The following is a 21097-nucleotide window of genomic DNA, read 5'->3' as shown; positions in this document are numbered from 1 at the left end:
ATCTTGAATATCGTGGTGCATTACAAATGATTTGATATTGGTAACATTGATAGTGTTTTTTTTTTTTTGTGCCAGTAACCTTTGAAGGCAAAATATTTTTTGAGACACAAGAAGCTGCAGTGCAGCCTCACAGGTGCAACGTAGTTCAGCTGTGCTTTATGGTGTCCTGACACTCTCTGGCTGCTTTGTGTCCGGGAGGGGGCGGGGCCATGTCAAAGTCCACGTGCGCCGCTTCAAAGGAGGCGGGGTTCCGGCGGCGCGCAGCGAGTGTGTGCCAACGCTGATCACATGCACGCGGCGTGGTGTTTGTGAGCCCGAGGTGGCCTGACTCCAACTGCTCAACACCCGTTTGACTCTATTACAATGACAACAAACAAACAGACAAACAAACAAACAAACAAAACAAGAGTTCATTTCTCCCCGGAGTGCCTGTCAATCTGTGGCTCTGGCGAGGCAGAAGTGGAGGAACCTCGTGGGTTCTTCGGCGAGAACGAGAGGGGAAGAGTCATTTCATCATGCCGCACACTGCTCACTAATTCACCCCGCTCCTCCCACGGGACTGGCAAGATGACGGCGGTGATAAGAGTGACGATGACGATAACAATTCCGCCAGAAAAGAGCGCGGTGGCTGGCCCCGCTATAAAAATCTGATGAAATGTAATTTTTTATTTCATTATTATTCTTAATATATATATATATATTTTTTTTTTTTGGTGGAACGAGTGCCGCATTGGACATACAGTATAGTTCCCCCTTCCTCCACTGCGTTTGAACGGAATAGGACGTTCATTTATTATTTAATAATTGTGTGATGATTGAAATGACAGAAAATAGCCACACTTGTCTTATAATACGGATCATGTATTTTTTTTTAAATCACGGTAATTATTTAAAAAAAAATATATATAGTTTTACATCATAAGATGACGCAAATGGTTGTCATTACAATGTCTTAACATACATTATTTATTTATTTGTTTATCTGTTCGTTACGTTATGAAACGTGGTCCAAGCTATTGCATTAATGTGTTCCAAGAGTCGCTTGATTTAATAGATTATTTGATTCCCCCCCCCAAAAAAAGGGCCACAGATACTTGCAGGGTCGATCAGCACGGATTACTTTCAGGCCTATATCTATTCTTCGGCTATTGACAACCTCTCCCTTCTCCACTGTGCATGACTGGAGCTCTCACTAGCGCTGCTAGTGGACAATCAGACCTACACACCCACCTCCAGACACACTCGCATTTCTCATTTCTTACTTCTAGTCTAAATTAGATAGCGAGACGCGGTGTCGGGAGCTCACGGGTCCAACAGAATTTAGTTTGAAGTAGAAGCGTTTTGAGTTGAAAGAATAAACCTGCAATTCAACATGGAGTCCCCTCCAGATCCAGCGAGCGACCCGGGCAACAGCGCCTCGGAGCCGGCTACCCCGGTCAGGGAAACCCCGGTAAACCTGGAGACGCTCCGGAAAGCGGACCATCCAGCCCCGGTTCGGAGGCAGACCTGTTCCAGCACCAACAGAGGTAAGAGGACCATGTGTCGGTCAAAATAATAATAATAATGATAATAATAATAAAAAATCGTGCCGTGCGCGACGTGACAAACGATCGCGGCTTATCGCTGTTATTATCGTCATATTTTTCCGCTGTAAACTTCAAAATGAATGAAATCGCTCGCCCATAAATCACCACACTGTGTGTGAAACCATCCGAGCAGGGGAGGACGGGAGACTCTTTTGGATCGGCGGCTTTTTTTTTTTTTTTTTTTTTTTTTTGCCCGTTCGCTTTGTAATTAATGTCGTCGGCGTGCATTGCCGCTTGCTGGTTGAGGGCTCCGCTGACAGCTCGAATCATAAGGGGGGGTTGATACGGTCACACATGTCACATTTAGCCCGACTTGGAGATAAATCAATCACCCCGGCAAGTTGATATCGAGCGACAGGAGCTTCACCTCCCGCCCCAAAAATCACAGGCCAACCTGTCCGCTCCGACGCGATATTGTCAAAGTGTCACAAGTGAACTTTTGGAGACTGTGGATTAGTTTATCGATCGCTCCCAGTCTCCCCCCCCACCCTTTTCCCTTTGCAGGAGACGTGTCTTCTTACCCCCAAACACCCCCCTCTATTTCTGATTTAACACACAGCGGCCGTCCGGCCGGATTATTCTATCTCCAGCTCGCACATTTTGGGGGCTATTCCTGCGCAAAGGGGGAAAGAGGGGAAAAAAGAGGGGGAAAAGAAGGGGACGCCTGAGCAGCGGGAATTTGTTCAGCGCCAGCTCTCCCAAACACTGTTTGCGAGCGTGGAAGCGCTTTCTTTTATTGCACGCGTCGACCTCCAGCATGAGCAGACAATATATAAATTAATAGTAATAATAATAATAATAATAATAATGATAATAATTATAATAACGCAGGAAAAGAAAAGAAAACGACAAGCGGGCCTGTATTGTCGAGCCGTGCGCGCTACCACTCGGGAGAGGTTTCGCGTTCATTTTTTATTTGGGAAAAATAGCCAGGATTGATCCGGCACGTCCCGTCCATGTTGCACAGCACAGTGTTTAACCACACCCCCTCTCGGCTGACTCCCGCACAGCCCGGTCGGACTCATGCAAGTTCACAGAAACAACACTGATTTATCCCGTGTATCCCCCCCCCCTCCCCCCCGGGACGTGGAGTTACATGGGCCGCGCATACCTGACAATTAATTTGTCGCACGGGTATTATTATCATTATTATTATTATTTTGTCTCTCGCTTCCCCCTTCTTTCTCTTACGTGCGTGCGCACTCGTCCTGTGCGCAGGGGTATATTTAGAGTGTGATATGGTGAATGTGGAATGTAAGCTGGTTATGTAACAGGTTTAGCCATAAACAGAGGCGCGCAACCGAGAGCAGAAATCAGCAGCGGCAGATCTGTCCTTACTTCACACAGGATCTCCACACGCCTCTTTGATTCTTAAAAAATAAAAGCACGACGCAACAGCTCCCCCTTTTTTTTTTTATTGTTATGATTAGTGCGGAGCACCGAAGGGAAACTCTGAGTTTGTGGGTTGGCACAGCCGGAGAGCACTTATGTAATACTGGGGCGAACGCAGGTAGTTGTGAGGCTTCCTGGATTGATTTCTTTTCTTTCCACAAGTCTGACTTTGAGACACTCCTAACCTGCTGACCCATATTCACCACACCCCTTTATGCACAGGATTAAAGTGCGTCTGGGAAAGAGAAAGACAGGAAAAAGAACGCCTTCAGTCTGTTATGTAATGCTGAATGGGTGAAAAAAAAAAAAAAAAACATGTTCGGTGGGACAGCCTCTGCGGCCCGAGAGGAGTTTCCCTGCTCTCCCACCGTATTTTGACTTCCCCCTCTTCCCTCTCAAGTTATAGAAATTATTTGCGGAAGGAAAAGTGGCCGCGAAAGGCCGAGAGGAAAACTTTTGGAAACTTTTTCAAAAGTCTGCTCTAATTAGATTCGGGCTGTCACTCTGCAGTGAGTTATGGAGTGACTGTGGTAACATTCGACATGAATACCTAGAGTGACAGCTTCACTCTTTTTATTGTGTGCGTGTGTGTGTGTGTTAAAGATATGTTGTTATGCCAAGGCCACAGTCAGCTAATACGGTCAGTAGATGTTTTCCTGAGAGCCTGGAGCAGAATACACGTAAATGTAATAACATCAGAACTGTTCAGTACATTTGCAGAGTAGATTAGTGGAAGAATGGCTTGCTTTCTTAAGGCAGTGACGACATAATTGCTTTAGCTAATTACAGATTGACGTAAAAAAAAATAAAGGTGCTCCATTAAGACGGAACTGCAGCTGCTTTATTGTGCAGCTGCAGCCATTTGCCAAATTTGAGGAAATGTGAAAAAAAAAAAAAAAGGCAACAGGCATTCAAAGCTCCCACTGATTCCAGGCCAGACCCCGCTGAAGGTGGCCGACACTTGCTCAAGCACACTCTCTTAACACCGGCTGTACAAGTCTTTCTGAGAAATGCACATTTCTTATCCGCCGCTCGGAGCCTCGTCTGTTTTAACCCTGACTACTAATACCTTTTAAGTAGAAAGGGCTTACTTCAGCAGAAACTCTGCTGTAAGACTTGAGCGGGTCAGAGAGCAGGCCTTGGTGGGCTGTGGATATCATTATGGGAAAGGAAAACAGGGTCTTATTTTCATAGTGCTACCAGATTCGCCTCTTTCCTGCTCACATATTTGGGGAAGAAGCTGAATATTAGTGTCTCGTCTCCGTTGACACTTGGAAGCCTCGAAAGCTGCAAATACAGCCGTGATGTTGTCAGTCCTGAATTAACTTCTTCTTCTTCTTCTTCTTCTTCTTCTTCTTCTTCTTCATAATAATAATAATAATAATAATAATAATAATAATAATAATAATAATAATAATAGTGATTTGTATTCTAGATCAACCATTTAAACAAATCAAACATTTTACATATTGCATCATACTCACCACAGACAGCACATACACAAACTGTATGTTCTGCCTTAATGTTGCAAGATTTTGTCACTGCTTTAAATCCTATTTTCATTGCCTGACACTGGTTACATCTGAGATATAAAAGGGCTCTAACAAAATGTTAACAGTTTTCTTGTGCAAAGGCTGAGGTGTTTCCCAGACTTTCTTTTCTTACAGAAAGCTGGTTGTTGGCAACTGGCTGGAGCGGACAGTAAAATTGTAAGGACTGTCTCACTCTTAAATTCAATGATCAGGTCTCACCTCATCTCGGAGAGCACGATAATAAGAGACACAGGCTTGAGCCTTCAGCTTGGACAGGGTTGGCAGAGGGACTCCGTTAGGTTGTTTCTTCTTATTTGGCAGCTTGCCTGAAACATAACATCAGGTTTCAATCCTCCTGCACTTTCACTTCTTACTTGTGGCTGAGTTGGTAAGATCACCAATTCTTTCATTGCCAGCTGTTGGATTGTGAGCAATGATGTGTTTGAGAAGTCACGGCACAGTTTTGATCCATCATTAGAACAGGAGTACAAGAATGTAGAATGTGACATCTGCTGGTAGTTTACTGTCACTTGTTATGGGCCTCAAAAGGTCAAATTCTAATTGAATTGGCTGCAGCTTTATCTAATAAAGATTTGCAGAGAGTCAACATCACCACTGCTAATTGAGAGCCGCTTCAGGTTTTATTGTATCAGGTGTCGGTTTCTTTGTCTTGGAAGACAATTTAAAATATGAATCCAAAGTTTGCTTGAAATTGAGGGGATTTTTTTGTTTTTGTTAGAGGCAAACATGGATTCACAAGACACTTTCAACCACGCAGCACAGGGACTTCAGAACTTCACAAATTTAAAATCTAAAAGATTAAAAGACACATTGCTGTGAACTTAATGAGCATGACTTCACAGAATTCAGTGTTTGTCAAGCAGAATTCTGTCTATTCAAGAATTTTTGTGATCATAGGTGATGCAGATGTCTTGATATTTATTTCAACAGTCAATCCACTTTCATCACTACATCCTGCAATGTGGTAAAATCACTTTTATGGAAGCTATTAAAATAGTGTTGGGAAATCTTAAAAGAATGCATCTGTGTGTTTTGACCTTTATTGGTCATGTGGTTAACCACTTGGATGAATCAGCACAGGGGGCCGAGTAGGGCCTCTCTTTTCTTTTTGTTGGTCCCCTCAGTCTATGAAAAGGTCTACAGTGACAGGATATTGCTCAGGCATTACATTTAAAGTCTGGCTTATGTTTACATAACTGCAGTCATGAAACACCTATGATTTACAGTCTGCGCTACCAAGTAAGATAAGAAAAAAAAGTCTCTTTTCTGAGTTTAAAGGTTCATGTTATTTAATTCCATGTGCTTTCAATCAGTGCAGGAACTTAAATCAAAGTGCAAGCGGTTATACAAATTGTTAACTAACGTGGGCGGAGTGCTGTCTGGAGCGTCACGCAGCCCTGACGGCACTTTGTGGTGCAAACCTAGATAGCACTCGCACAACTTTCCAGAGTTTGTCAGGTGCAGCAAGCCCAACCCAATCTGAGGACCCCCACCAAAAAAAAATTAATTAGAAAAGTTTAGAAATGTCAATCTCACCCTCAACCGAATCAGAAAAAAGTTTCTTATTCTTCCGGGGCGGCTTATTTTGGAGTGGAAACCACCAGTGGCTTAACTGGGGCTGGCGAGGAAGTTTCAACTGGTGACAGACACCAGATTTGATGAGGAGTCTCCTGTGGTGAATGATAGCTCAGATCTATGGCCTATTTACACAAGTTTTGCGTCTGCAGATTGAAAAGTCTAAAAAGCTCTGACCGGAAATGCTCCAGATGCATTATTGGAGGGCGTCAAAGGCGTCTAAATTTAATGCGGTACACTGTGACCCTGGTGACTGCTGGTGCCGCCTGGCTCCCTCTCCTCCGCTCTGAGTGAGCCTTTCATATGAAGCCCCCTTCAGAGGAGGCCCAGGGTGTGCTGAGAGGGGTCTGAAGGATCACTCCGAGGAATTTTGATGTCACATCTCAGGCCAAAGCTTTTCGCATCTCTGTGGAGGAGCTGCAAATGCTCCCGAGCAGGTAGGTGAGGACCTGAAAAAAGAAGAAAAAAATCCCAGCGGCGCTCAGTCAGGAGCTCTGACCAGCTGTATCAATAAAACCATCACTCCTCTGCCTTTGAACGTAAAATCCTTCTGGACGCATACAGTTATTGTGCTTCTGGTCGCGTGTGTCAAGTCATGTGATCTCAAAGTGTCCGAACTCTCCCAGAATATTCCTTTCTGTCGGCCGCAGAGGCTCCTTTTTTCTTTTTTTTCCCTTTTCCTGCAGGCTGCCGAGTGTTGCCAGGTGTTGAAGGCTTGACAGAAAAATCGTGACGCTCTGGCATGCGCAGGTCCGCCCCGACTCTCTGTGCATGCTTTCAGACAGGAAGAGGTTACGTTGTAAGATTTACGGTGTGTTATTCCAACGCCACACCTCAAGAGCCTCTTGACCGCTATTTATTTTTGCTTTTTTGAAGGCCAAACTTTCCTCACGGCAGATCTGCTTTATGACCTCTGCTGAGGGGTGAAGCACAGAAGCTGCTGCTTAGCAGGGTTTTTTTTTTTTAAAGTAAGCCACACTTTTTTTTCTTCTAAAAACTCAGTCAACGTGTAATAATCAGAGCGATCCAGACGAGACGGGGTGGTCTCAGGAATCGCTAACGACGCGGCGCTTCCGTCTGAGGAAGTTTTTTTTTTCTCTCCCTCCCTCTCTCCCTCTCTCTCTCTCTCTCTCTCTCTCTCTCTCTCTCTCTCTCTCTCTCAAAGTCTTTGCATCATTATTTTATCACGTCAAATTCTTGGTTTTCATTTGCGCCGATCTACCCTGAGAATATATAAATAATTTTACAGCTATTATAAATAACGTTGCAGGAGCAGAACTTTTCTCCCCCTGGAGCCTGCACTTTGATTTTCCTGCGCTCCTATTACAGAGCCAAGTAATAATACGGAGGAAGGCAAATTCTCCCACCGCACGCCGCCTGTCCCCGTGATTCTCGTTACATCAGCGCCGCCGCCGCCGCTGCATTACTCCACAAAAGTTCATTTGTCACCTGTGCAGAGACAAACGGGGGAGAAACTTTGGGAGATGAGAGCGAGCGACTTGAAAAATCAACGTCGTTTCTCTTGGCTTGATTATTTATATTGGAATAACAAGCGAGACTTAATCTCATAAATAAAAAAGGGAGAGATACAGATCCGTCCCCTCCAGGTATAGCCGCCACTTAATCGAATTAGCTCCACTCTCAGGCTTGACGGGCTCTTCAAACACCCCTGGTGACTTCTGAGTGCCGATTACAATCAGCTACTATTTTCAGCCTTTGATTAAAATCTGGTAAGGTTGGACAGAAATTTTTTGAGCGTGGATCCAGCTAATTATTAGCATTCTGGCCCGTCTCTCTTTTTTGCCAATTTGCAGAGGGCCACTGCAGCAGTAAAACAATACCCATAAACGTTAATCATGTTGAATCTCTTTGTGTGAGTCTGTTCTCTTTGGAGCGGTTTGGTCAAAACACTTTTTAAAAATTTTTTTGAAACCTATTTTCATTTCATTAAAAACAAAGCTGAGTGTTTTTTTGACATTGAAGAATCCTGTATTTGCTTCACGGTCTGAGACATTGTTAGGCTGCGAGACTGGCTTACACTGAAATCTTTGTTCGATAATCCAGTTGTTAAAACAAGATTTTTATCAGACACAGATGACAACAATGAGCGCAACTCAAAAAAAGTAATAATAATAGGCGATGATCACAATGGTTGGCGCCTCACGCAGCATGTTGTAGAATCATCGCAACGCTCCCGTCAAACACGCTTCTGCTCTTTTGTTACTTTGAAAAGGCGGCTTTTGAATATGAATAAGTCGCTAATGAATATGTGACTGTGGCGTGTCTGTGGATTGATTGCTTTAGGAGACGGAGTGTGGCGCGGTGGGGCTCAATCAATGCAGCGACGGTGCCGCCACCGCCGCCGCGCTGCTACGTGACAGTGATTGAAAGACAAAGTCACTCTGCAGAATGTGTGATACATGAATCCTGCTCTAACTCACTGACAAATATCATCTGATCAATCAATATTTGCAGCTTTATGTTACTAATGCAGTGCTTAAGAGGCAATAATTAACGCCATGCTGGGTTGTTAAAAGCCTATTTTTATGTGACAGACAGAAATAGACGTACAGAAATAGGAAGATGAAGGCCTTGCCTTGATGTTGATAGTATCTGTAGTTACTTCCTGTGATCTTATAATGAACAAATTCCAGTGCTTTCAAGTTAGGACAATGAGCAGTATTTATCGTTTACATTTTCCTATTTTTTTTTTTTTTAAAGTATGCTCGTAATGATTGTGCTGGCTTCAAAGTTATTGGTTCGTTTCCGCATTTAAAATCTCACCCCTTAAAGAAGTTGGAAAAAGTTATTCTGTCGTTCTGAATCCAGTTGTTGAGACGGCGTGTTTTTCTTTGTTTTTGTTTGAGTAATTGAAATATGCAACAAAGCTTTTTCCAAACTGAGGGAATATTCATCCGGTGTCGCACCGTGTTAAACAAGTGTGGCCTGTGATGCTCATTAATTTCTGCTTGCTCCACTTGCAGTGTTTGGGCTCCCTTCGCTGGCTCGGTTCCACGGCGTCTTCTGAAAGAGCCACTTCATCTCTGTCAGGGACAGGTGGAAATTCGCTGCATACTTCTAATTGGACAAAGTGCCTTTCAAACTCTGAGACATCATACGTGCATGAGATTATCATACAAACCAGGAGTCAACAGAGGTTTCTGTCTTGCAAAGTCTTTTTTTTTTGGGGTCAGGTTTCCTAATTTTTTTTGCGTCACTTTACATCTCCCTGCCGGCCTCGTGGGCCAAGGACATAATGAGGGTCCGGTAAAAGACTGGTGGCCTGACATCGTTTAACAGGCCTGTCAGAAGTGTAAAGCAGTCCCCTGATCATCTTGCAACAGCCAGGAGCAGAGTGCAAGGCTGTGGGCTGACTCGGCGGGAGGCCGGCAGGTTGTAAGGTGTAGCTCGCCGGCAGACCTCAGCACGCTGGTGAATATAATCGGCAAAATAGCCGGATCAATGTTTGTTACACAACAAGGTTGCAACAAGGCGCGCATCGGAGTTTGAGTGGCCCTATTTTGTCTGACAGAATCAATTGAAGGCAAAACTGCTGAATTTTTAATGAGGTGGGGAAGTGAGACAGTATTGTGTCGAGTTAAATTACAGGAACATTTTCACTGCAGTTTATGGTAACGGAAGCTTACGAACGAAGATCAACTGATTATTTGCTTCTCTTTAAAGGGTGCTGTGTATCTGTGCATTGTAGAGGAAGAGTTTTAATCTGAACAGAATGGGACACACTGTGTCTGGTCCATAATGTTTCAAACTCACAAAGAATCAATGTGTTTTAATAGAAGACACGCTGAAGTAAACTTCTTTACATTTTCTTTGATTTGCGAGTACACAATGCAAAGTGAATGTGAAAGAAGCGCTGTTTGCCTGGCCGTGGTTGTCCTGGACAGAGTAGCAGCAAGTATCAATGCAATCTCACTTGTATCGATCTGATAACCAAACCAATGTTTGGATGGATATTATCGACATCAGCGTCAGTCCGCCTTCTCAGCGCACCTCTCATCTACTGTTTCTGCTTTGGCAACGGTGCTCTAATTTTTTAACAATGAGCTCAAAGGAACCGGCGGAAAAATGACAGCAGTGGAGCCAAAAGTATCTCCTCCAGTCCCGATGTCCTGCCACGGCAGACATTGTTAGGTAATCACCACGTCCTTCACACGTCAGCCAATCGCTGGCAATATTTATGGCGGGCTGTTCGGCGCTTATCTCGGCTGCTTGTCATCGGCGCCGATGCATCACCGGGCCGCCCGGTGGAGGCCCGGGCAGAGGGAAGGGGACGGGAGAGATTGATGGTAGTGTTTGCAGTGGGACAGATAACACCTGATTCCGCCTGCAGGGGGGGTTGGTCGAGCACGACCCCCCCCCATACTTCCCCCCGTACCTCAGATGCTCCAGGAGGCCGTGCTGAGGGGGAGGTGAACCGTTCTTCTCGCTCCATGCAAATGGAGGGGCCGCGTTCCGAGACCATCCCAGGACGATTGAGCCCACGTAGCCCCGAGTACCGTGCACCACATGATCCACGCGCCAGCCACACCTGGGGATACAACCTACATAGACACATCCGGGGAGCGGGGGGGTCATTTGTGTAACACAGGTGTCTGGCTGCGCTCAAACACACGCGCACCGCTTTGGCATGCTCGAGCGGAGACGCACACACGCCTGAATGCACGAATACACAGGTGTGTTAATGAAAGTCTGGCTGTGCGCATGCTTTTTTTTTTCTTCTTTTTTTTACAGTATGTGTCAGAAATGCGTCTGTCTTTCTCTGCGGCCCAATGTGCGACCAACACGCTCAGCTCTGGGAGTCCAGTCGGCGGGGAACACGCCGTACGTGCTGATAAAACACCACTTTGAAGATGAGGAGGTTTGCAACAGGCGGGAAAGTGGAATAAACACATCAGCGTACAACAGCGGCTTTGCAAATTAAGGGATATCGCCAACATCTATTGTTGAAGTAAATAATAAGTGCAAACGTTGAGTACATTGGATCCCCAGCTTTTCTGTAACTCAGTGTAGTCAATACAGACATCAATGGAATGAAGTTCTGAACAGTTTTGTAGAATTTTCTTCTCATGCTCAAAAGAATAATTCCAAAAATGCAACGGCTTTCATTTACTATCATGAATGAAAAATGAACTGAAGTGAAACTATGAAACTATTATTACCGTCACGAGAGTTGCCATCCACTCTTCTTTTGACCGACTTGTGGATTTCACCCCATTCATCTATTTCAAATAGAGGCAGCCTTTGTCCGTGTGTCTGTGCCACTGAAAATTTTATAAGTTTGGTTTTGAGCTCATCAACTTGACAAAAATTAATGTGACAGCGTTCATCTGAGGCTGAGGCGTATTTGTAGTTTTCCTTAAATGTTTAAAAAAAACAAAAAACAGTGAAAAACGAAACATTGACCAAAGAAAATGATTAAACCAAATTAGTGCCCAGCTGACGGTACAACAGCACTGTTTGCAGCAACATCAAGTCGTGTTTGAAAAGGGTCTTCGTCTGGCATTACTTCTGCTCTGACTTGCACAGCACACTCGGGGCACTCGGGAGGGGGAGAAAAAAAAAAAAGACTCTGGTCTTTGCTCTTTAAAAGCTCTTGTGATGCGGTTACATCATTTGTTGTGATTTACCAACCATCAGAAGCATCTGAGCGTCTTCAGATCCCCTCGAATCAAAGTGTCCCGCTGCATTCACAAGGCAAACGGAGCGGCAAAAGCAAATTTTCAGAATGCATGTATGGATGTGTTTTTTTCTTCCTCTTCTTCTTCTCTTATTGAATTACAAGGTGTACAGCGGTGGTTTCCCAGTGTGCGCGAGGCAGATGGCGAATAATAGATCTCGGTATTAACCGCGGCGCACGCTGTGAGCGCGGCTGGGTGTCGCACAGCGGAGTGAAAGAGAAGCAGTGACCTTCTGTCCCATCATTTAGCCCCTCACGCCCCCCGATACCGCCCTCAAATTACTTTGTTTCAGCCAATTAAAAGCAGGCGGCTGAGCATCAAGCGGGATTTTTTATTTTTTGTTCCAGCTCACCTGGACCCTGTGACATTATCACTCTGTCATCGGGAGAGACGGCCTGCAAGTGGGGGTCTCTGATGTGGCGGAGCGCCACCTTTAGACCCCACTGCGCCCGCAGAGATTATCGCAGCGATTCCCGCTGACCGCTTTGAAGGAATCTTGCCCGGCTCTTTCTGTTGTAGCGCCTCCCGCTAGTCGAGCCGTATCCAATGGGATCCAATATGGGGGTCCATTCATGTCAATGGAGTTGCTCACACTGTGATGAAAAAGATTTTGGGTTTCTCAAACTGCGGCTCTATAAACCATGATTCTGTAACTCATGTGACGCATGAGCCAATCAGAACGAGCAGAGACACAGCGTGACGGTTTTTGACTCTTTTGATGGTTTTATATTTTTCAGAAAGAAAGTCCACGATTTAAAAATCTACAAATGAAAGATTTGTTTTGAATCGTGTTGCAAGTTGCAGCCATTTTACAGGCGTTTCTTTTTGTATTGTGGTCTATGGGGGGGGGCTTTTTGAGCAGTATGTTTTTTTTTGGCTGCAGTACCTTAAGTGGCCACTAGACAAAAATCGCAGATCCAGTTTAAAATTCATATAATACATCCATTGTAGAGCCACCCACAGCTGTACGCCCCCTCAAATTATTATGTACTTGTAAAAAAGCTGTGCTTCTATATAGGCCTGGGCGATATGGCAATTTTTTTTATCACGATATGTTTTCTTATATTGCTCGATGTCGATAATTATCACGATATGAATTTTTTTTTTTTTTTATCAATACTAGTTTTAATATTAGTATTCTCCTTGGACCGCAAAGAAACCAGAAGGATTATTTTTATATATTTATTGTTAGAATGTATTTTCATTCAACAACAACCCGACAGAACCAAGACATTTGTATTATTTTTTACATCTTAGATGTACTGAAATAAAATAACTTAAATGTTGAGGATTATGTGTCTTGTTTTTAACATCTCTCAAACATTTTAAAGGTAGTGTACTGAACTGATTAAATAAAATAAAAACAAAAATAAAAAGAGGTACAGACAGACAGTACAATATTGCACGTCACTGCTCTGGTTGTGTTTCTGTACCGCGTCGATTTTTTTCCTTGTACTGGGAAGCTGTGTTAAAGGCTGACTGTATTGTTGTTTGACGAGCAACTGTTTGCTTAGCACTGTCGCTAGCTAGGCTACTACTACTAGCGCGAGTATCATGCGGCACACTCCCAGCAGTGCGTTGTTTTTAGCATTGCCTGCGGGAGGCTAGCATGAAAACGTAAACTGGCTTTCATGCCATTCTTTATCGTGGTACTTCTTGAGATGTTGAAAGAGGTTTGTGGTGTTTCCCGTTTTGCTTGGGATTGTTCTCCGACATAATTTGCACTTAGCGTTAGCCTGTACTTTGTCGGACCTGAGGTAGCCGAACCAATTCCAAATCACCGAACTGGTATTGCCTTTCTTCGCCACTATTTCATCCTGCTGGACGTTTTCAGATTCCTCCTCACCCTCGGTGTCAGGGGTACAGTTCTCAGGCACATTTTGGACAGTTTCTTCACTTCCCTCGACTTCTGATTGCTCCTCGCTACTCATTTCTACATGTTCCTATAACATTATATATATATAGATTTAGCGGACGGCTGTGTGTGTCTCCCATCTGAGTTGTTGTGAGCGAGAGGAGGCGGGTGGAGGGAAGGAAGCACGCCGTTGTTTCTCTGCTGGGATTGGCTGTTCATTTAGCACGCGCTTGTTTCTCTCCTGTGGGATTGGTTGGGTTATCGAAATAACAGTTCATGCATTTATCATCGTTATCGTGGAGTTTTTAATCGCGATTATTATCGTAATCGATTTATCGCCCAGGCCTACTTCTATACGATTTCCCGCGTCGGCACCTCTGCCAGAAAACATCAACTTGCCTGAATGTGGAAGAAAGCCGCCGGTCCTCAAGTTTGTATTTGTTGCTGATCAAGACGCCATACGCTCTCCTCCGCCACTGCCACCGCACCACTAAAGGAGCGGCGGCGGACAGAAAGGTGGCAGACACAACAATGGCGTGGCGTCAGATGAGTGGAGAGGCAGAGCGCGCGGCGTTTATCCGCCATACGAGCGCAGATTATGTGCTCGGAGGGGCCGAGGCGAGTGCCAGCAGTGACAGTTGGGCTGGGAATTGAGCGCGCAGGGGACGAGCGGCTCGACTCCGCTCGGAAACACCACTGGGTCCAGGGCTCATCTCTGTAGTCCCCCCGCCCAGCCCTCCCACCCTCCTCCTCCTGCAGGAGGGAGGGGAGGCATTGTGGCTCCGCCGGGGGGAGAACGGCCAGGCCCCCTCGCTCTCGCTTGATGAGCACTCACTAATGGCCGCGTCTTTGAACGCCGACGGGCCCGTTTGAGGGGAGGGGGGTGTCTTTTACCTCCCTCCAGCTCGCCTTGGCCGGGCATTCGTCAGGCTCGCCTGGCTTTGCTGTCCTGCCCGAGTGGTGGTCGCGCCAAGGGGGCTGGAACGTCTGTCATTTGTTTCACTTTCAAATAAAAGTTGACGATTTAGCAATCATTTAAGTAAAAATAGTCTATTTGATGTTGTCTGGAGGCATATGGAGAGAGTGTAGCCACGGTGACATTCCGGGGTTTTTTTTTTTTTCTTTTTTTCCCCCTCTGCTTGGTCAGACGTAACAAATGGTAAAAAGGCAGTTGTCCATTTCCTGTTTTTGTCCTTTGTGATGCAGAAGTGTTACAGTATTTACATACGGAGGTACCATAAAGAGAGAAATACGGTTGTGAACAAGGCTGCATTACATTGAAGCCAGCAAATATAATTTTTTTACCTCTAATCCCTTTACTAGCAGATGCCAGTCCTTGCCAAAATCTAGCATGCAGTCGTGAAAGGAAGCAGAGACAATTAACTCCCCGTTGTTCATGTTTTAGGTAGCAATTTTTTTTTTCACACATTTGCACATGAGCACCGGCGGCGGTGTGAAGGAGATGTATTCCTAACAAAACCTAGAACACGGAGGTCTGTAATAACAAAATAAGCAGCTGGTTTTGAAATCGGGCCCCTTGACAGCGTGCATATTTTCCACACTCCCTTCTTCTTCTTCTTCTTCTTCTTCTTCTTCTTCTTCTTCTTCTTTGTGCACAGTTGAGGAATACACACAGCAGAAAAAGGGGGAATAATGGAGGCGCCACCGTAGGAGGAGAGACATATTTGAAATCGAGGAGTGGGCTGGTTTATAACGAGATTAACCGCTGTTTTCTATCTCGACTGGTTCTAAAGCTGCCAGTCGCATTTCCGATGCCCTGGACCAGTTTCAGTATCCGTACACCAGTGGGACTCGGCGGTGCCGCATCCAGCTTCTTCAGACCCCTTCAGGAAGTTACAGTCGTCCTTGGAAGTCTCTTCTCCGCAACTTTTCCTTTCTCTCTACCCACCTAATTTCACATTCGCTGTTCCCCCCCCCCCCCCCCCCCCCCCCCCGCTGCCGCCGCCCTCCGTTGGAAACTAGGCTGAAGGTCAGAAATGGCAAATTCAATATAAGAGCCGACGTGCCTTCCGCGGAGCACCTTGTCAAGTCTAAACAATAGGTTTGCGGCAGCCGTTATGCCAAATAAAGCACATTGGCGTATTCCTGGAGAAAACGTTCGCAGCCAGACATTCCCCAAAGACGCGAGGAGGCGCGTCTGCATACATCTTCCCACTCCTCCGGCCCATTAGGAGAGGAAGCGCGAGTCGGAATGAATCGGTCGAGACCGATCGGATACGTCACGTAACACCGGGGTTCGGGAAGGGATCAAAAAGTCCGACAATTTGCATGTCGTAACATTTATCCCTGTGATGTTTGAATTAAATGCTCAAGTGTGCTGCGCCGGCCCGTGTCATTTATTTATATGCCAAAGCAAATTCCGCTTTGGAACACAGCATTACAGTGTTGCTGCTTCATTAGGCTGCACATAATGTCTGTGAAGGAGTAACAGATGTTGGCGGTTGCGTAATGCCAAGAAATAAAAACAGCCGACGGTGATTTGACGGGGTGGGGGTGGGGGGGGGGGGGTGATCAAACAATTTAATTTGATCTGACCTGGTTGCTTCAGTGGATTTTTTTGGGGGGTCATCGTCTGACTGGTGGTCATCAAACATTCCAGAATGAATTAGGGAAAGGGTGAACTTTGCATTTCTTTCGTAAACATGCAGCAGGCTGCACTTGGACAAATAACAGCCGGGATGAATGAGGACATGACAATAAATCTGCTCGCATATTTCAGAGAGAGATCTGGGAAATCCTGTTTCGGCTCTGAAAACATTCCAAAGGATGCCAGCGCAACTGCTGCGCTCAAACGCCATTGTCGCATATTTCTTACCAGCCAGTCGCTTCAGACAGTTTCCCCCCAAATTAAATTCATTTGGATATGACATTTTAATTGGAAAACTATTCCCATTAATTGAACAAATTAGAAAAAGTCTGCTGGGGGAAAGGTAATCTCTGCGAGAGATGATTTTGGAATTCACAATTTAGAATTAAAAATCAGCTCCTCGCCTTTGTTTGCGAGGCAGCCAGTTAGTTTGCGGCGCTGCCTGCGTGCACCGCCGGCGCTTTGGGTCTCAGCGGCACTCAGGGCTCACATTGTCTTTATTAAAAGCGATTAAGGAATAGGTCAATTTAGTCTGCTTGGCTGGTTGGAGACGTGCATTTCAAATGTCTTTGTCTTCGTCTGCTCGGGCTCCGAGAGCTCAGCCAGTCACTCGAGCAGCAAATATGATCTGTGGCTGTTTCTGTGCATGTTTATGTTTCTGGGAGGACGACCCTGTGATTTATGGCACTGTGATTTTAACTGTTGTGATTCTGTAATGGTTCGTGAGCGCTGAACACGACGCGCAAACACATCTGCTCGTGGCTCTGTGGTCTGTTTGAGCGCATGTGTGTGTCTGCCTGGCTGCTGATGAGCTGCTGTCTGATTAGCAGTGAAAAACAGTCTTCGCCCTTCAGCATAAAACCACCCTGCGCAACAAATTAAGCTAATAATAATCACCTTAATGCGTGTGTGGCTGATTTCACAAACATTTGATACAAATGCAAAGGAACCAAATGTGCGTGTTTCTGTTCGACTGAGTGTATTTGCTCTCCACTGGAAAGTTTGGGCTTTAGTCACACAACATCAATCATTGCAACGTTTTCTTTTATTCATGTTTTTTTTTTAAACTTCAGTGTTGCCAGCTGTCAGTTTTCAGTCTCACTATTTATTTGAAATGAAATGCTAAAAACGACCAAATGATTGCAACATCATTTGCTTGGCCAGTTTTGGAATACATTTTTTTTTCTTTAAAAGGATTGCTCACCGAGCAATGGTACTCACTACTCACCACTTTGTTGTATTGGGCACTGGTAAAAAAAAATTCAAATCCACATAACCCTTCTGGAGTTTCATAGAGGGAGAGAATTTAAATCACCTTTATTGTCATTGTTGTACACAACAAACGTAGGCATGGGTTATCCAATTTGACATGAAACAGCAACATAATATGTTTCCATCAAAAATATGCACTAGAAATGTTCATTTGTGCGTTCCCATAAAAGCTTTTAATGTGCATGAAGAAAAAAAAAATGCGTTACATCCTGCAGAGTGATTTCATAATGAGTGGGAAAACATGGGCTTCAACAGATGGGTGTGTATGTATGAGGAGACCAAGGTCTTCCTCATTCACGGGGAAAAAATAAACATGAAACAGTCATTTTTGATCGCAATTCTTGAACTGGTTTTGTTCACTTCTGCTTCTTCCAGCAGTCAAGTAGCGCCGCTCTATGACGTAACTATGCTTTATGATGCCTCGTTGATTTGCATCAAATCACTTCCCGGGAAAGCAGGTTATTTATTTATTTTTTTTTCATTTACAAAGAAAATCTTCCAAACTTTGCTTTTGCATCACAATTAACATTTTATGAAAACGCACGTGGGCCTGAGATGAGCAAGAACACAACTGCCAGGAGAGGTGGAGAGCTGCTATGAGAAGAATCGCTCTCAACACATGAAGCACATAAGAAATGAAACCTCATCACCATAGAAGAGAATTTAAACAGAAGAGGAGTGGTTTCTGTGTTGCGTTCTTGCGGCTCTTGTGTAAGCCCCGTCCATCACGCACTCATTGGGAGGAATTCTCTCCATCTGTGCAACTCCAGAACAGATACAGCTCAATGTGTTTCTGTTTTTCTTCATATTTAGATTGTGCGGTCTCTTGGCGACCACTGTGTTGTGCGTCAACAAAATAACTCCACCGGCACCTATGACATTGCAACAGGATGTTGATTGGGAACCCCGAAACGAATCACACCAACATATTTGCAATACTTACAGCATGTGTTTCGCCTCAGAAAACAAGCGCACTTCTTGAAGAACCCCATCGGCGACAGAGCAAACGTTCTCGCCGATGTGTCGCCGTCGCCGAGTACAACTTTACGCTCGCCCTCGACTTGAGCAGTTTGGGGATATTCAGCTGTGGTCTAAACGGTTGAGAGCCCTAAGTGGGTCTCTCTTAAAGGAGAGGCAGAGGATACGGTGTAAGGAGAAAAGTGAGGGAGCTGACAAAGGGGGCTTCGTTGGCCGGAGGGGAAAAGTTCCCTCATGCCTGTCAGAGTTTGAGCAAGTTCAGAATTGATGAAGCCCACAGGCAGCACTGCTAATTTTAGTTGAAATCACCTAAGTGGTTTGGCTAATTTATCGCGGCTCCTTCGGCCTCAGCCTGTGGTTTCTGGCTCTTCTGTCCCTCCCAGATATATCCACAGAGCGTGACGGTACCAGGAGGTGACAGTGGGAACAGAAGGGTATTTTGTGCCCAGCTGATTTGCAGAGCAGAGGGTGGCTTCAACCTGTGCCATACATTTGTAGATTGTTTGACCCTTAGCGATAGCATAAAATTATTTTCTTTTTATGCTTTCTTTTCTTTTCTTTTTCTTTTCTTTTTTAAGAAAAATACAGTTAAAAAAACAAACAAAATTCAACCCATGTGAAGGAATATGAATGCAATTACTTGTTTCCACATTTTTATTTCCTGGTGAAATATGCCTTGATATTGATGACCACCGAAAAATTGACAGTTTTGATGCTCTGCCTAACTTTTGAGTGACTTTTTATTGTTTAACAGATGACAAACCTTTTTTCTTTATTTTTAATGGCAGATCAGTTGTAGATTGAGCCAGAGATCCTGAGTGGATGTGACTGCTGAGGCTATTTTGCACGATTTCAGACACTGACACGATGCAGCAAGAGCAGCTTGTCGAAACAAGTGAAATATCAAGGTGACAGAAGTATATCAAAACAATCAGAAGTTGTGAACTTTTTTGAGTGTGAGGAAGCGTGGTTGCACATGCCAAGACCCTGCTTATGTTTAACTGTTGGTTGACTCGATCGCGTGTCTGGTGGCAATTAGCATCATCCTCCTTGACTAACTTCACCGTCAGAATTTGAACTATGAGTAATGTTGTCGTATCAGGTTGAAAAGCGTGTGTTTTAGATGTGGTGAAATTCATATTTTTTTTGTCTGTCCAAACTGAGAGGTGTGTTGTAATAGAAAGTTATTAAAATAGGCTTTATTCGACTATTGCTTGGAGAAGTTGGCCGCAAACACAGTGTAAATGTTCAGCTATGCAGATGACACTCTGCAGTTTATCTGTGCACCTCCAGACAACAGGGATGCCCATATCTGGATTTTATCCGAAAAATCGTGTTCTTGTGGCTTTTTACTGTTTACTTTTTGTATTATTCAATATCAATCATTACTGGATTCCAAGGTTTAATTATTAAAATATTTTTTGTGAATGCATTTTAAAGAGGTTGCTTTGCAGACAAATTACATTTTAATTGGCTGCTGGTCTTGGTAAGAAACATTCAGGGCTCATATTGACGAATCATCAGGGAAAGTAGCCACTCAAGTAACCCAAACAACGGGACAAATACGATGATTCTGATTCATTTGTTGCAGATGAATTGATTAATCATTCAAAAATAATGTAAATAACAGCATCACAGAACAGATGCATATATCCAAATAAACCTTGTATAGAATAAATCATGTTCTGATAACAATAGCACTGCTTGGGTAGGTAGCTTTCTTTGTCTTTCTTTAAAAGCTTTGTCTTCACGCTCTGTTCTGCTGGTGTTTCTCATGTCCCACAGTATCGTGAAGGAAAAACCCTCCCCAATATTTTCAGAACATAGAGAAAGGCGAGATGTTTGCAGTCTTGTGTGCGAGCCAGCACTTCTTGGCAGATGGATGTAGAGCTTTTACGTGCCAAGCACCTGGTCAAACTGCAAACAATGAGGGGCTTATGGATTCTCTTTATCCAACAACAACTGAGATGATACCTCCAGTCGAAGAGCTCTTGCGGGCCTTTTTAGAGAAGTGCTGATGCACCATAAAGCACAGCACTGCTGAATGCAGCGCAAATTTTTCAGTGCTCTATATTTAGTGGACATAAATTTTCATGTTAAAAAACCTTTTATTCAAAACAACAAAAAAAAAATCATGATTAGCATCAACTCACTGGGATTGTGAACAGAGACAATCACCGCTCCTTGTGATGGGACAGTAAATGAAAAGACAGAAGACTAATTTAGCAAAGAATGTAAGGGAAAAAAAATCATTTTAAAAAGGGCAGGAAATTGTTTTGAGACCGTCTTCCTGACTTTCCTCCCAACCTCAGTAACACACGGATTGTGCTTTCTCCTCTTGGTTTTGATATTAAACGACATTGCACTTTTTTTTTTTTTGATCGTCCAGCATAGCCAAAGGCTCTGTTTCTGAGTGGCAGCCCATGATCACTACTTAGTTTTCTCAGGTGGAGAAGATCAGAGCCTGTACAGTATATGCTTGTAAAGGCATGGCAGGCCCTGCAGGGTCTTCTGGGCTGTGGATTCTGGGCAAAAGTGTGAGCCTCATCATTTTTTGGCTCCAACCGGCCCCAGACGAT

General features: G+C 44.4%; 1 protein-coding gene across 1 annotated transcript in view; it reads left to right on the top strand.

The window, feature by feature from the left end:
* The first annotated feature begins 1075 nt into the window (after positions 1-1075).
* roraa (RAR-related orphan receptor A, paralog a) overlaps positions 1076-21097 on the top strand; it is a 193611-nt gene continuing 173589 nt past the window's right edge. The window contains exon 1 of the mRNA XM_076037951.1: positions 1076-1526. Coding sequence (XP_075894066.1) covers positions 1373-1526 — 154 coding nt within the window. The 5' untranslated portion in view covers positions 1076-1372. The remainder of the gene's footprint in view (positions 1527-21097) is intronic.

This window comes from Nelusetta ayraudi, unplaced genomic scaffold (assembly GCF_046127955.1).
Source record: "Nelusetta ayraudi isolate G7.1 ecotype Tasmania unplaced genomic scaffold, CSIRO-AGI_Nayr_v1 ptg000053l, whole genome shotgun sequence".
NCBI classification, from domain to species: Eukaryota; Metazoa; Chordata; class Actinopteri; order Tetraodontiformes; family Monacanthidae; genus Nelusetta; species Nelusetta ayraudi.
The sequence above is the reverse complement of the archived record's forward strand: the minus strand, read 5'-3'. Positions and strand labels throughout refer to the sequence as shown.